At 40.8% G+C, this 15,000-nt stretch overlaps 1 protein-coding gene and 1 long non-coding RNA gene across 7 annotated transcripts in view; one reads left to right on the top strand and one right to left on the bottom strand.

The window, feature by feature from the left end:
* Nucleotides 1-695: 695 nt before the first annotated feature.
* LOC147023347 (RNA-binding Raly-like protein) overlaps nt 696-15,000 on the bottom strand; it is a 164,167-nt gene continuing 149,862 nt past the window's right edge. The window contains exons 3-6 of one of the 6 annotated variants that reach the window (XM_085888635.1): nt 12,072-12,241; nt 11,551-11,652; nt 920-971; nt 696-756 (exon numbers count right to left, since the gene is read on the bottom strand). In XM_085888635.1, coding sequence (XP_085744761.1) covers nt 946-971; nt 11,551-11,652; nt 12,072-12,241 — 298 coding nt within the window. In that variant the 3' untranslated portion in view covers nt 696-756; nt 920-945. Of the gene's footprint in view, nt 757-919; nt 972-8,225; nt 8,769-11,550; nt 11,653-12,071; nt 12,242-15,000 lie in introns of those variants that run through there. The other 5 variants (XM_085888636.1, XM_085888638.1, XM_085888633.1 and 2 more) reach the window with 5 other exon arrangements.
* Nucleotides 8,715-15,000, top strand: part of LOC147023348 (uncharacterized) — a 22,767-nt gene continuing 16,481 nt past the window's right edge. The window contains exons 1-2 of the long non-coding RNA XR_015060147.1: nt 8,715-8,860; nt 14,324-14,500. This is a non-coding gene — a long non-coding RNA (uncharacterized LOC147023348). The remainder of the gene's footprint in view (nt 8,861-14,323; nt 14,501-15,000) is intronic.

The raw sequence follows: 15,000 nt of genomic DNA, 5'->3' as shown, positions 1-15,000 counted from the left end.
ACCAAACACTTGATTCAAAGCGAAGGCAAAAGGTGCCGACAGAGAAGGAAAATGTTTTGGGGAGAAATTATGAGCAATTACGAATCCACACAGGTAACATTGTTTACATGTGATCACCATAGCTACCCAACAACCAACCTTGTACCGTTTCGTTTACTCTCAACCCATCAGTTTCAACACCCACTCACTCTGACGTGCAATTCATTGACATACAGAAACATTTGTGTGAAGTATCACAGACCTCTATCCTAAAGGATAATGAGCAATGGCTGCATAAAATTACATAAGCTTAAATAAACAATCAGTCTGAGATAACACTTATAAAGTAATCTATGGGAAGGAAAATAAGATTGAAAGAACGAACATCAACCTTATTCAAGCACGAACAAAAGCAGGTAAACAGGAATTAGTCCTGTATTAAATTTCTCCCAAACAATTCAAATGTGGCATCTCCTTTTCTTTTGCACCAGCCCCTCCGCTATCCCTCACGCACCCCCCCCTCCAATCCTCTGCTCCCCTCCCTTCCTCCTCTCCACACCTTCTACCGTACCTTATTGTTCAAACCATTTATTTTTACCTTCATGAATCACTTTGTAATGTATTTTCGTGAATGCTGCAATTGTAAAAAGGGTTTTTAAAAATTATTCTTAATGCACTATGTCGCCATTTCTCAAGGCGACGCTGCATTGTGAACCTTCTTGATAACATGAAATTTCCATCCCAGGTCCTCCAGAGCTTTGTGGTGCCAAAAGTAATCTGTTGAATACAGGAACAATACTCGCAATCATACAGAGAATACCAAGGTTATGCTATGTTAAAGCATTTTGATAACGATGAAACATTTCCTGCATATCCTGCTGGATGTTGTTTTCATACAGGGTTTACCGCATCACTCTTAAGGTTTCGTAGTGATACTGACCAGGTCGCCGTCCGCATGAGATCTTTTCATAATTCTGGCAATTGTTCAGCTGCTTGCACACACAAACACAGTGACAAATGTAAATGACTGCACACATTTCCCTCCACTTGATAATATATTTTTAAACAACACTGGCAATTTACAGCTGGCGATATCACTTGGTACTCATAAAATGGTGTTTGTTGTTGTCAAACCTTTCCAGTACCAAAAGGTGAAGTGATCTGTGAAGTGATCTTAAGCAATTGATTATATGCCTTGCTTTCATCTTCAGCAAAGCATGAAGGTTGCCTTGTTCACACAAAGTCATGATATTGCATTTTGATTAAAATTTGATTAAATGTGACATACATATGGAGGAAGATGAGGAGATAAAGTGAGAAAAGGAAAATATCTCACCATAAATGATCCCAAGGACAAAAATCCTTAAGATGAAGTGTTCAAACTTGCATTCAAGCTTCGGTCTTGGACACTATGTGCTTTAAGTCTTTTGGTGCACAGGGTCCACCAACAACCCCCTTCTCGTTCTGGTGAAACTTCCAAAATCTAGGATCACTGCTCAGCTCCACTCATTTGTTTCTCTGTTTTCCCCACCTATGGAACCAACTTCCACATTCTCTTCAATCTCATCCTTCCCTTCAGGTCTTCAAGACTGCTGTTCACCGCCATCTCAGATTATCCCCAATCAAAAACCATGATCTTTTGTCCCCTTGTTACCCCCACCCCCTTCCACCCCCAAGCCCACCTCCTTACAAATTTACAGTTTTTCCTTCCAGAAAGTTTGCTTCGTCTTGTCCGCTCCCTGCATCCTCGAATCCCTTTATCCTATGAGTAGCGACATGATGTGTCCCAAATACGTCTGCTCACATGAGTCATGGGCACCATTTTGCTTCCGTCGATAGCTCATCATTATTTTTAGATCCTCATGGAGGATCTCCAAGTCTTACTCACGTTGTTCTTCATCTTCTTCTTGTGGACTTTTTTGTTTCACAGCCTACAGTTTTCATCGAAACTTCCTGAAACTTGGCATATATATGTAAAAAGACCCTGCGCAGACAGTAACCATCTCCGATTGTGAAAATTCATCCTAGAAAAAAAGTTATGACGTCATAATGTCTCCGCTAATGGAAATCGCCCAAAAATTTTTTTTCCTGAAACTAGGAAAGCTTTTTCAATTCTGTTTGCGGGAATGGAACGGGGCATTAGCAGAGATAATTTAACGCACAAATAATACATCATTATGACGTCATATCCATTTTTATGACGTCATTCCTATTTTTCACATTTTTTTTGTTTCACAGTCCAGAGTTTTCATCGGATCTTCGTGAAAAGCGGCATGTATATGCATAAAGTCCATGCGCAGGCAGTAACCATCTCCGATTTAGAAAATTCTTCCAAGAAAAAAAGTTGACGTCATAATATCGCCGCTGATGGAAATCGCCTGTACCATTATCTCCGAAACTTGGGAAGCTTTTTGAATTCTGTTTGTGGGAATCACACGGGGCATTTGCACAGATGATTTGACGCAAATCTGATACATCACAATGACGTCATATTCGTTTTATGACGTCATCACTTTTTTCTGAAATTTTTTGTTTCACAACCAAGAGTTTTCAGCAGAACATCTTGAAACTTGACATGTTCATGCAGAAAGCTCACACGCAGACAGTAACCATCTCAGATTGAGGAAATTCTTCCAAGAAAAAAAGTTATGACGTCATAATATCGCAATGGAAATCGCATAAACAATTATCTCCGAAACAACGCAAGCTTTTTGAATACTTCAGATGGAATCGAATTGGGCATTAGAGATAATTTACCGCACACCTGATACATAACTGATAACTATGACATCATTACTAAGAGGACGAGGATCTGAGCTCATTTGAGCTTGTTAAATGACAGGATGCTGTGCCATTGGATGCACCGATCAATCTAAGAAAGGTTTCAAAGTGTGGAGATTTCCTGCAAATGCTGGAAGGAAAAGAAAAATTGGGAAAATAAAGTTAGTCATCTCCACCTGATAGGCCGGATCTGGATCAGGAGCTGAATGAAAATCTCATCGGCTTGTTATTTTCACTGACCCAACTCATCCACCAAGTGTTGTCATAATCCTTCCACAACTTTTTGAGATATGTCTATATTGTTTTTGGCCCGATCTCTCAATGGCGAAGAATCACTTAAAAATTCTCGTATCTGGATCCGGATCTTCACCAAAATCGAATCAATTCGTCGTCAGACATCCAACCTGTCCACCAAGTTATGTTGGAATGCCGGCATCCTGGCCAAATTACAAATTCCTGCTTTGACTAACTGCTGGGAAAGCAATGGCAAACCACCCAGTATCACCATTGCCAAGATGCCAAGGATCTTCCTTCAGGTGAAACACTCAATCAAACGACCTTTTCAAGCTCTTTCCCCATTTTTTTTGGTCACAATCGTTGTCTTTTCTCATTCCTCCATTTCTGTCTTTTACTTTCTTTTTTCCACTTCTCTCAAATTTCTTCATGCTGTCACTACCTTTGCGTTTCTTCCATTCACATGCTCTGTACATCAATCCTGTGTGGTTGCATGCATATTTTGACACATTGGAATAATATAAAAAAACAGCACGAAGTCATATAATTTTCCCTCTAGGTGCAGAGAAAGACAACTTGATTGGAAAACTGAAGCATTATGCTTCAATTTACAATGGGCGAAGGTTTGGCCGGCATACTCGATAGAAACAAAGTGGCGTCAAATTGCAAGTTGTGGCTAATCCTACTATATAGGGACTGCACTGCATCCCCCACTACCCTGATGGTTTGCAGGCTTGGAAAGGCATTACAGAAACAGAATGTGCCGTCCTTCGGATGGATGTTGAACTCGGTGTCCCATGTGCTATAGCATTAGCTGATGGACGTTAAAGATCCCACAGTGTCCTTGGCAAAGAGTCGGCAAGTCGGCAAAGAGCAGCTGACACTCACGGACTCTGCAGGTAACAAGTCTCATTTGAGTCTCTCTCAGCAACTGCTCCTTGGACACAAAGTCTGACCAACGATAGCAAAGATTCTCTGAAGAGACCTGGTACCAAAGGGATTAAGTCTCTGTCTTAGATCCCTGGTCAGAGTCCAAGTCTCACATCCATAGAGCAAGACTGGAAGCACCAAGGACCTGAAGACTCGGACTTTTGTCCTCCTGCACAGGTAACGGCAGCGCCACACCCCATTACCCAGTGAATCCATGACTCCCCAGGCCCGACCCAGACGTCGATTGACCTCAGACTCACAGCCAGCAGAGACATGAATATCACTGCCAAGGTAAGTGAATCTCTCCACGACCTCAACATCATCACCAGAAACAGGCACAGACAGGACAGCAGCATCCAAGATGTCATTGAAAGCCTGGATCTTAGTTTTGACCCAGGAAACCCGTAATCCCAGCGGCTCCGACTCCTCATTCAGCACCTCAAGGGCAACCGCTCATTGTCAAGATAATCCAAAAGGATATCTAAAGTCTCTGCAAAGATGACTGCATCATCTGCAAAATCATGGTCAGAGATCGTGACATTCCCAAATGATGCACAACAGCTTGATCTCTCCGACATCCTCCCCAGAATACAGTCCATACAAGTGCTGAAAAGTGTGGGGGCCAGTACACACCCCTGACGAACTCCAGTAACAACTGGAAATAAGTCAGAGATGGTACCACCACATCACACAGCACTCTCAGTACCAGAGTATAGTTCAGACATCAGATCGATCAGTTTTGGTGGCACCCCACGAAGACCAAGAATCCTCCAGAGGGCATCCCGATTCACTGAATCAAACGCTTTACAGAGATCAACATAAGCTGCAAGCAGCCCCTGCCAAAACTCTCGTCTGCGTTTGGTGAGGACCCAAAGAGCAAGGATACATTCAATCGTTGACCTATTTGGTGTAAAGCCTGACTGCTCTGGACGCTGGTGCTCAAGCAGATGGTGGTGAACCCTATCGAGAATTATCCAAGCAAAGACCTTGCCCGGCACTGAGAGCAGCGTCACCCCTTGGTAGTTGTTGCAGTCTTGGTGATTACCCTTCCCTTTCCAGAGAGGGACAACAAGGCCCCTCTTCCAGTCAGTTGGGATGATGCCTGTGTTCCAGGCAGAGCACAAAACTGCATGCAATGACACAAGTGCAGCATTTCCACCAGCCTTGAGAAGTTCAGCATGGATACTCAGATCCCAATTTCAACCGGTTCAACCGGAGCTTCACACAATTTCAACCGGTTCACCGCAGCCTGTGTTTCCACAAACGAAGGTGAACCACAGTTGATTGGAGGATCAGCAACAGGGATTGTAACACTCCTGATGTCTAACTTGACAGCTGGTGGATCAGCCTGGTACAACTGCTGTAGCCAGGTGGTGAAATGTCACCTATCACCTAAATATAACAATGTCCCTTTCAGAGAGTTAACCACAAAATGTTGACTAGCATCTAAATATAAGTGTTCCTTGAAGAGAGTTAACCACAAAATGTTGACTAGCACCTAAATATAAGTGTTCCTTGAAGAGAGTTAACCACAAAATGTTGACTCGCATCTAAATATAAGTGTTCCTTTAAGAGAGTTAACCACAAAATGTTGACTAGCACCTAAATATAAGTGTTCTTTTAAGAGAGTTAACCACAAAATGTTGACTGGCATCTAAATATAAGTGTTCCTTGAAGAGAGTTAACCACAAAATGTTGACTAGCTCCTAAATATAAGTGTTCCTTTAAGAGAGTTAACCATAAAATGTTGATGAGCACCGAAATATGTGTCCCTTTAAGAGATTGACCATGCCCAGTTTTGAGGAACTGATGGAAGAGATCAGGATAGTGACCAAACAGGCAAACAGCTACACAGATTTGGAAGCTTGTTCGGGATTGTCTTGTTAGCCATCGTTGGGTCAACATACATGGAATATCCTTAAAAACATGATTTTATATAATGGTAACATGGTGTCATGTCGTATCAAGGTGACAGTTGTCGATATATTTGGATTAAATGGACGGATGATTTTGAATTCAGATGTTGAGTGTGTTCTGGAATGTTCCAGTGTTGGATTCCTGAGAATATTTTAGTGTTGGTTTTGGAGGAAATGCAACACATGTTTGTAAGTAAATCATAGTTGCCCCAGAAATGATTAGTACTATAAAGTTACTGTTGTAAATTTATGTTGGGCAAGATTGTAGAAATTGTGCCAATTTCAATTGTACTATTCTCTAATGAAAAGTGGAAATTAATGTCATTACATACTGGATGTAATATCTGGGATGTAGGAATCCTTTAGGAGAAGAGTTAAGTCACATAATTGAAATAGAACGGAAACGAGCCCAAAGAAGGTTTATAAAGAAACAAGTTTGATTTCTACAAATGGAACCAGCTGTAATGAAGAGTGATTTGATCCTAACAATGTGGTCTATTTCCTGTTTTAGGACCACTACCGTTTTTTCCATGGAGTTGCCTTGACTTCATTTTCAAAGTTTGAATAAAATGCCAAAGTACTTTCATTCTTTTCGTTGCTACAGGAAAATAATTCCACATTAAAAAAAATAACCCCAAACAAACTTTTGTGTCCAAGTCTTTAACGAACAAGTGAGAGTCTACAAGGGCAACACGTATGACCAACAATTTACGACTTCAATGTTGATGATTGCCAGGTATCCAGAAACGTGTTCGCGGATGGTGCCTCACCCTTGGATAAGCTGACCCATACAGGTTGACAATATAATAATGATTCATGCCGATGGGTGGCCTGAAAGTTCCTTTACCCTGCCAAATGTCTCACACCACACTCCCTCCCTCCATTCCCCTCCACCCTCCCTCGTCATGGGATGCGGAAACAATGACTCACTGACGCTAGAGTCAGAAGGAAGTTGGACAGAATGGCGGACAAAAGTTTTTAATGTCGAAGAGCAGTTGGTTGCTTGCGTTTGGGTCCATGGAAGGGCACACACAGGCCAAACAATTGCTCAAGTGTGGACAGTTTTCGCAGAACGTTTTTGGAAAACATTCTTCACCAAAGCAGATGTTGATAAAATGAGGAAAGGGGCTTTTGAAACAAGAAGGCACGAAATGTGGTGTTCTGGACTCAGGAATATCCACATTTCACATTGTAATTGGAGCATCATCCTCACTACCTGATGATATGGGCAGGAATGACCTCAAGACATTTATTTGGTCTCTACTTTTTCGATGAACCAGTAAAAGGCGAAGCTTACCAGCATGTGTTAATAAATTATCTTGTACCGTGACTTGTTACTGCAGTAATAGCTGAAAATGTCTGGTTTCAATAAGACGGCACACCCACGCATTTTGTGTTGCATGTTCGGGAACATGAATGAAACATTCCCCCAACGATGGATTGGACAAAGATCATCATCATCACCAGCTCCTCTGCCGTGGCCACCATGTAATCCAGATCTGACGACTCGAGACAACTCTTTGTGGGGCTTAATCAAGGAGAAAGTGTCGACAAACCGGAATAGGACGATTGAAGAATTGTGCACTGCAGTTGTGGCCTCTTTCACACAGGCGATTCCACAAATGCTACGCAAGATGTCCAAGAGGACTTGATGACTTATTTAGTGGTGCAAGGAGAATTCGATGGAGAGCATTCAGATACAATGACTCATTAATCATTATTAAAGTACTGCACAATAAAACCTGTATATTAAAAGAGTTTAAGAATGAATGTGTTACCAGGAGAGGAGAGTGACTTTCAGATGACCCTGTACAATGAATGCACCCATTAGGTATCTGTGGTGAGCGGTCGTATCTACATTGTGCGGTCTGTGCATGGCTGGAGGTTTATCCTTCTTTCAGTTATCATTTTCCTGGCTACCTCTCCAGAACTGTTTGCAAAGATAGGATGGTAAGTGGCAGAAACGTCCTTTTGTTCAAGATCCAGGCAATCGCCTGTCTGGCGTGTGGTTCTTGGTTTTACAAGAGTAAAGGGTTGGTATTTGATATTAGGCCAGCTGTCTGCAGTGTAGACTTTAAAGGGTTCATTGTAGAGAGTGAGAATTTGGATGAGAACGTAGAACATAGAGTTTTATCACCCTTTCTGGTTTATAATCTCACAGCGTGCATGACATACGATGCTTCGGAATGAGATGGCATACAATCAGAATGCCGCATGACAATAAAAACGAATTTTCTGGGTGTTTGCAATCCTACACTTGATATCACCACTTAAAAACAAGGACTCTTGGATGACAATGCAACTGCACCGTCCTATTTATTTGTTGTGTCAGCACTAAGATCAATGAAGCAGTGCTCCGTTAAGCCTTAGCATCCGCTGGGATTTCAGGAAAAGCAGGACAACAGGTCAAATCACCCAAAACCAATGCAACACAGCAAGCAATTATCTATTTCAATGTCGTCGGGGAGCAAGTGCCTCCGGTGTCAAGGTCATTTGTTCAGATGATGAAGGGCAGAAGAGATGGGTAAAGGAAGGGGAAGGAAAGGATGAGGGGTGATTGCAATGATAAAAGAAGCACACATTTAAATTTAGGTGCACCTATCTGATTTATTTTGCTTGCAATTTTAATCACAAATACAGAGGAATGAGTACAAATGAAGCATGATACTCTCTTATCCACCTCGAAGGGAAAATAAATAGTCAATAAGACCGGCACATTACAAGCTGATCATGTACTTTGGCAATTCCCTTTAGCACAGCAAGTGACCAGGCTGCTATGTTGCTTTATGCCGTGGAATCAAGAATTGGGACTTCCCATTGTTGGGTTAATGCCTTATCCACCAAGGCAACTTGACGCCCCTGGCCTGTTATTAACGGAACACAGAGCCAGCTACAACGCAAGCAAATAGTCCTCCGGAAAATAGCAGCCTGTGGGAACAAATCAAGAATGATAGACAGGAGGCAACCCTGGCAGGAGCCTGCAGCGGAGTGACAACAGCCTTATATGCATGTTCATGCAGGTAAGATAGCTGTGTGTTATAATAGTAAGCAGAACTTGAAGCCAATAACTTCAGACATTGAGGTTTACATATATGCATGTCAGCTCTTTTAATAAACAAAGGAAATGTGCTGGATTTAATTGGAATTAATTTTTTTTCACACCTCAGCAACAGAGCTGAGATTGCTTGTGAAACAGGTCTCAAGCTTTCATTGAAAAAGGGAAGTTGACGATTTATGTAAATTAATACAACATGGAAATGACACCATTTACTATGCAAGTGGTTGTCACAAAATGTGGTTTCAAAAAAACATTTGCACAGGGGTCTGAGATGGTGGTGGTGCAGAGGTAGTGCAGTTGCTTCTGAGCTCTCTGGTCTGGGTTCAATTCTTGTTCTGACTGTAACATTGTTGGATTGGTGTTATACAGGCTGGGTGTTGCATCAATGAGTGCACAGTCGCTCAGAGGGATGTTAAGTTGGGGACTTGTCTGCCAACATCAGCTGACAGATATTGGAGATCCCACAGTGTTTTGTGATGAAGAGTTCGGTAAATTATTGACGGCACTCTGGACAAATTCCAAATTCCTGGCCTGACTAACTTCTGTGTAGACATAGGTAAACCAATGGTTTAAAATTCCCTTCCCAGCAGTCAATGAGGGCAGGAATCTGGAATTTACTACCTGAGTGGTGGTTAAATTAATTGATGGTGGCTAAATGGTGTGGAATTTTTGAGGAATTTATTATGAAAGTGATGGTGGCCTATCAATGGTGTGCAAATTGTTTGAAACCACCAAATGTAATCCTTACCATGAAAATGCTTCAGCAGCACTGATGAGAGAGAGAGAGAGAGAGAAGAGGAGAGGAGAGGAGAGGAGGGGAGAGGAGAGGAGAGGAGAGGAGAGGAGAGGAGAGGAGAGGAGAGGAGAGGAGAGGAGAGAGAATGTTCTACATATGATCCATTTACATCAGTTGATCAACAACCGTTGTCAACCTTGTACCAATTGTGATTCAACAATTGCAGTGAATGGATGATGCAAAATAAACAGCAAAGCTCATTGCTAATACCAGCCTTCATGAAATGTAAGAGATCATCCATGCAATGCATGACTGTAGCAAGCGACTATTTTGATTTGTTTTCACTCTGCAGCTGTGTGTGCGCTTCTTTCGTTAATTCAAAGAATACTGCTCTCTCTCTCTCTCTCTCTGCCAATCCTGCAAGCTGCCCTTGCACCTGCTAACTCAGGGCCTCTGCTTGGCGATCACACAATTCTGACAACACCGTGATTCTCACATCAGTTCATTCACTTTGGCAGTTATTACATTCATCGCTCCAGCTTCCTTCACATTCGCTTGGGTATCGCAAGCCACTCACTCATCCTGACTCAAAACCAACAAGAACTTTCCAGACTTCTTCTCCCCCCCCCCCCCCCCCAATTGATGTGTCATTTCTCCCCATTCTTTCAGCCGTGTTGGAAAACAAGATGCAATAATTGTTTCACTGATAAACAGTCTGACTTGTGTGTGTGTGTGTGTTTTTTTTTCCTTCTCTTCTTTCAGAGCTAGTCACATAAATGAACACATTTTTAAAAGCTCTGCAATTTTGCAAAACGGGAGCTCGACAGTAGGGTGTTCCAAAAAAATGAAAGTTTGATTTTTGCTGCTCCCTGATTTTGCCTTTGTTCCAATACCCCATTAGAACTTATAGGTCAAAAATGAACAAAATTCCATGATATTTAGGGGTTCCTCAAGTTGGCACAATTATGTCCATTATGGAGAGGGCATTTTGCACTGCAATGTCAAAAAGCTCATCTGGGTCTCCTTGGAAAAACTATTCTTTCATCCTATATGACTGCTGTGTTTTTTGAAAATATCAAACAACCATATTAATTATGAAGTGTACTGCGTTGTGCATATTCGACGGCAAGTTGTCAGTTACAGTTTGGAAAATTTCAACAATATTGTGCCAACTTGAGGAACCCCTAAACATCCTCCAATCTGCTTCATATTTGGTGTGTATGTTTCTACTGTCAAATGGAACAAAGGCACACTCAGGGAGCATGAATATTCATACTTTTATTTTTTACCCCTTATTATGAAGCACCCTTCTCGACAGCTTCAGCAATCGCTGGAGTATCGATCTTGAATTACTGAAACAATCAAATTTGGTTTGACCAAGAATTAATAAAAAACAAAAATATCATATATATTTTTAATCACACATCTAATTTGTTTATTTTTCAAAAATTTATAGGAACCACATCATCAATAATTACCAGGTCCCTCTCCCCACCCAATCAAATGACTCCCGCAACTTCACACTTTGACCTCACTCGAAGCCATACTATGTATGACACCATGGATTTGACGAGGTTGATATATTCCTCATGGGAACATCAAATTCTCTTTTGCTCGATATTGAACGTATGTGGTTCTGAAGATGACAGCACATTTCTTCAACAGACATCTCACAATAAGGAGATGCAGGAAAAGCTGTAGTCTGGCACAAGGTCATGGAATAATCACGGATAAGCTTATGCTAGAATCCTCCCTTTTCTGTCGCTCAATTCTATGCTGCTATTGTCCTGAAAACTAGACAATAACTGGATTGGCAATAAAAGGAAATGACAAAAATGTCTTGCAGCCTAAATGCGATTATAATAATTAACAATGATAGTAATTAAAAAAATAATTAATAATAATTCTTTGCCTACCCTGCATTCTGTCCATCTTCTCCAGGGTCCTCAGCAGTGAGTCGAGCTGCCCTCTGATCTGTCTGAGTTCTTGGCAAATGGTGTGCACATCTTCATGTTTAACTGCAAACGAACACCACATACATTTCTACTTGTATCGTTATGAACCTAAAGCTTTCATATAACAATTTAAATAAATGTTAAAGCACAGTTTGCTCTGTATTATCGATTTCCTTATCAAACTAGCACATGCCATTTCAGCACAAACTGTAGTACTTGTATAACTGACTCATCAATTCTCACTGTGGAGAGAGAGAGAGAGAGAGAGAGAGAGAGAGAGAGAGAGAGAGAGAGAGAGAGAGAGAGAGAGAGAGAGAGAGAGAGAGAGAGAGAGAGAGAGAGAGAGAGAGAGAGAGAGAGAGAGAGAGAGATATTTCAACAACAAAAAAGATGTTTCAGGCAAATAATTTCAAAAGATGTGACCAAAATTAAATTAATAATGACAACTTTAACACATGTGCAAAAAAAGGAAGAGGCCTCACGTTTGTAATCTGAAGGAGTGGAATGAGGAGACCCGAGGTTGGTTGTAATGTCTTTCTTCAAATTGAAGCCTGCTTGCTCTGGTGGGGGCAAAGTCGATGAGTAGTGGGGGCGCTTGGCAGAGGGAAATGTATTTGGAGGCATAGAGTGTGGAGCGTGGTATTGATACGTCCTAGTGAGGAACAATGGGGGAGAAAGACATAAAAAGAGGAATATTAAAAGGACAAAGAAAGACAAATAAGATACAAAAACAAAAAAGCAACAAAATATAAAACCCTAATACAGAGGAGGATTCAGGTTTTTGAAAAAGTAGAGGGGGGGGGGGAATAACCCCCTGACGTTTTTCACGTGCATTCACCCATATAATGGTTATCTATCGAAAAGCGTGGGTTGTTACTTTACCTCTCTTTTGCTATTGTCCAGGTGTTGTACTCATCATCACCAATAAGTGGCATTGTGAAGAATTGTGCTCAACTGATGAGTGGCTAATACAGCCTAATGAGCAGAATTGCCTTTTCATGAATTTACATTTCCTTGTATCCTCTTGTGCAGTAGACATTGCACAGGAATGTGCGGACATCACCACTTATAATTCTCTTCTATGTAGATGGTCATTACAGATGTAACAGAACTCATTGGTGTGCAAATTGTTGTGCAGGAGTGAAACAGACTTCAAGGCCATCATTGGAGTTGGCAATCAACCAATCGATCAACGTTTTTTTTGTATATTCACTACTACCCTTGCACACTTGATGTTGTATTATATCCAGTGGTTCGAACATTAACCCACCATTTTTGAATCCCGTCCCAAATGGGCTGCAGCAATACCTGTTGACAGTCTTTCTTCTTGGAGCTCAATATCTTGCCTCTTTCATACTCATTTGGGTATCGATAGACAAAATGGAGACATATACACTTGGCATGCTGATATACTGTATGTCCTCAGCAATGGACCTTGGATGTCGTTAGCAATGGACTTCATAATATGTCCTTAGCAATTATACGTAAATTGCATGCCTATTACCCTTTGCAAAATTTCTCATGAGATTTCCACCATATTTTTTTATAAGATATCATGCTAAATGATAGGGAAATTGTGTAGGGATCCCTTTGGCACATTTCCTGTGGTCTTTCATAGCTTGTACACCATTTGACATGAAATATGGGAGGGTTGCAATGATGTAGTGTCGCTGTACATTGTGGGTAAAGACAAATTCGTGTCCACCACAAGATCAAAAGGACCCTGACAGATATGGACGATCGGAAAGGCAGACTGATTTGCACAAATGCAAAGGATACAAACTCAAGAAGAAAATAGATAGCAATCGGATTGAAAAAAATGATCCACAGAGCTCATAAAGATATGATTATGTTTTGGGCTAGAACAACCAGTTGACCGCACAATTCATTCACATCACAAGAAAAAACTTTGTTATGAATGGTACAGTGAGTGCCATGATTGCACAAAAGGGATATAATAGATTTTATAAGTGAATCGATAAGGAAAATTGACTGAAATCCTATCTTCTAACATATAAAGCTTATTCTAACCACTAACTCACTGACTGACTGATATTTAAGATTGGTACCTTCCAGGTGACGTGAAAAGCTGAAATTTTGTGTGCCGATGGACATCAAAGCCAATACACCAGGGAAAAAAAAAATCACAGAACTGTCGGAAAACATCCTCAAATGAAAATTTAAATAAATTAAAATAAACAACTGAAAAAAATAAAGGAAAAATACAGGTGAGCGACCTGAGACAATGGAGAAGCACGGTAATTTTGTGTACCAACGGACATCAAAACCGGTACACTGGAAAAAATCACAGAACCACGAGAAAGAAACTGTAAATGAAAATATAAATAAATTAAAATAAATAAATGAAGAAAGAAAAATGAAAAAAATTAATGCAGGTGAGCGACCCGACAATGGGAAAGCATGGTAATTTTGCGTGCCGATGTCCATCAAATCCAATACACCAGGAAAAATCACAGAACTATCGGAAAGCATCCGTAAATGAAAATATAAATAAATGAAAAAAGTAAATGAAAAATGAAATGCAGGTGAGCGACCCAAGACAATGGAGGAAGCAGAGTTCGTTATTGCTTACAATGTGTAAGCATACCCTGCTAGTATAACAATTATTCTGCATGTTTGAAACTTGGCAAAATATATATATATTTTTTTTCACAAGTACAGGGTGCTTCAAAAAAATGTTAACACTTCTGAGAATTTCTTTCTTTCCTTGCAGTTGATTGAAATGGCAACGAGATTGAAGCAAACAAGAAAGGTGCTGCATGGATGGACGGCTTTCAGTCACCCACGGTGGTTCGCAACAAATACAGAGAGCATTTCAACTGCAATCCACCTTCGAGCTTGACCATTTATTGTGTGTACAACAAGTTCGTCGAAACCGGCTCAGTCACTTGTAAGTGTTGACACTTTTTTTTAAATACCCTGTATGTTGATTGCTTCCGTTTGTCTGTCCGCTCACCTTTAATTGCCTACTGGTCACGATTAGAAACCGATCTTCACGAAACTTCACCAAATGGTGGAGTTGGTGGTCCTACAGAATCCTATTTATTTTTGAGGTCAAAAGGTCATCACAGGCCAAAGGTTAACAACTTTTTCAGATTTCTAAAATCCTCAATTTTCATCCGATTGACTTCAAATTTGAAGAGGACTTTCATATCAGGTCACTGAATTCAACTACCAATTATTATTTTTGAGGTCAACTTAAGCCATAAGGTCAACATAGGCCAAATTTCTGAAATTGTCAATTTTCATCTGATTGACTTGAAATTTGAAGATTTGCATATCAGGTCACTGAATACAACCACCAACTTTGTTTGAGGTCAGGCCTCAACTATGTTTGAGGTCAAACTATGTTTGAGGTCAACACAGGCCAAATCTCTAAAATTGTCAATT

Source organism: Eptatretus burgeri, chromosome 7 (assembly GCF_056783735.1).
Source record: "Eptatretus burgeri isolate ZD-2024b chromosome 7, Ebu_testis_v1, whole genome shotgun sequence".
Classification (NCBI taxonomy): Eukaryota; Metazoa; Chordata; class Myxini; order Myxiniformes; family Myxinidae; genus Eptatretus; species Eptatretus burgeri.
Note: the sequence above shows the minus strand (reverse complement) of the source record. Positions and strands in the feature narration are given on the sequence as shown.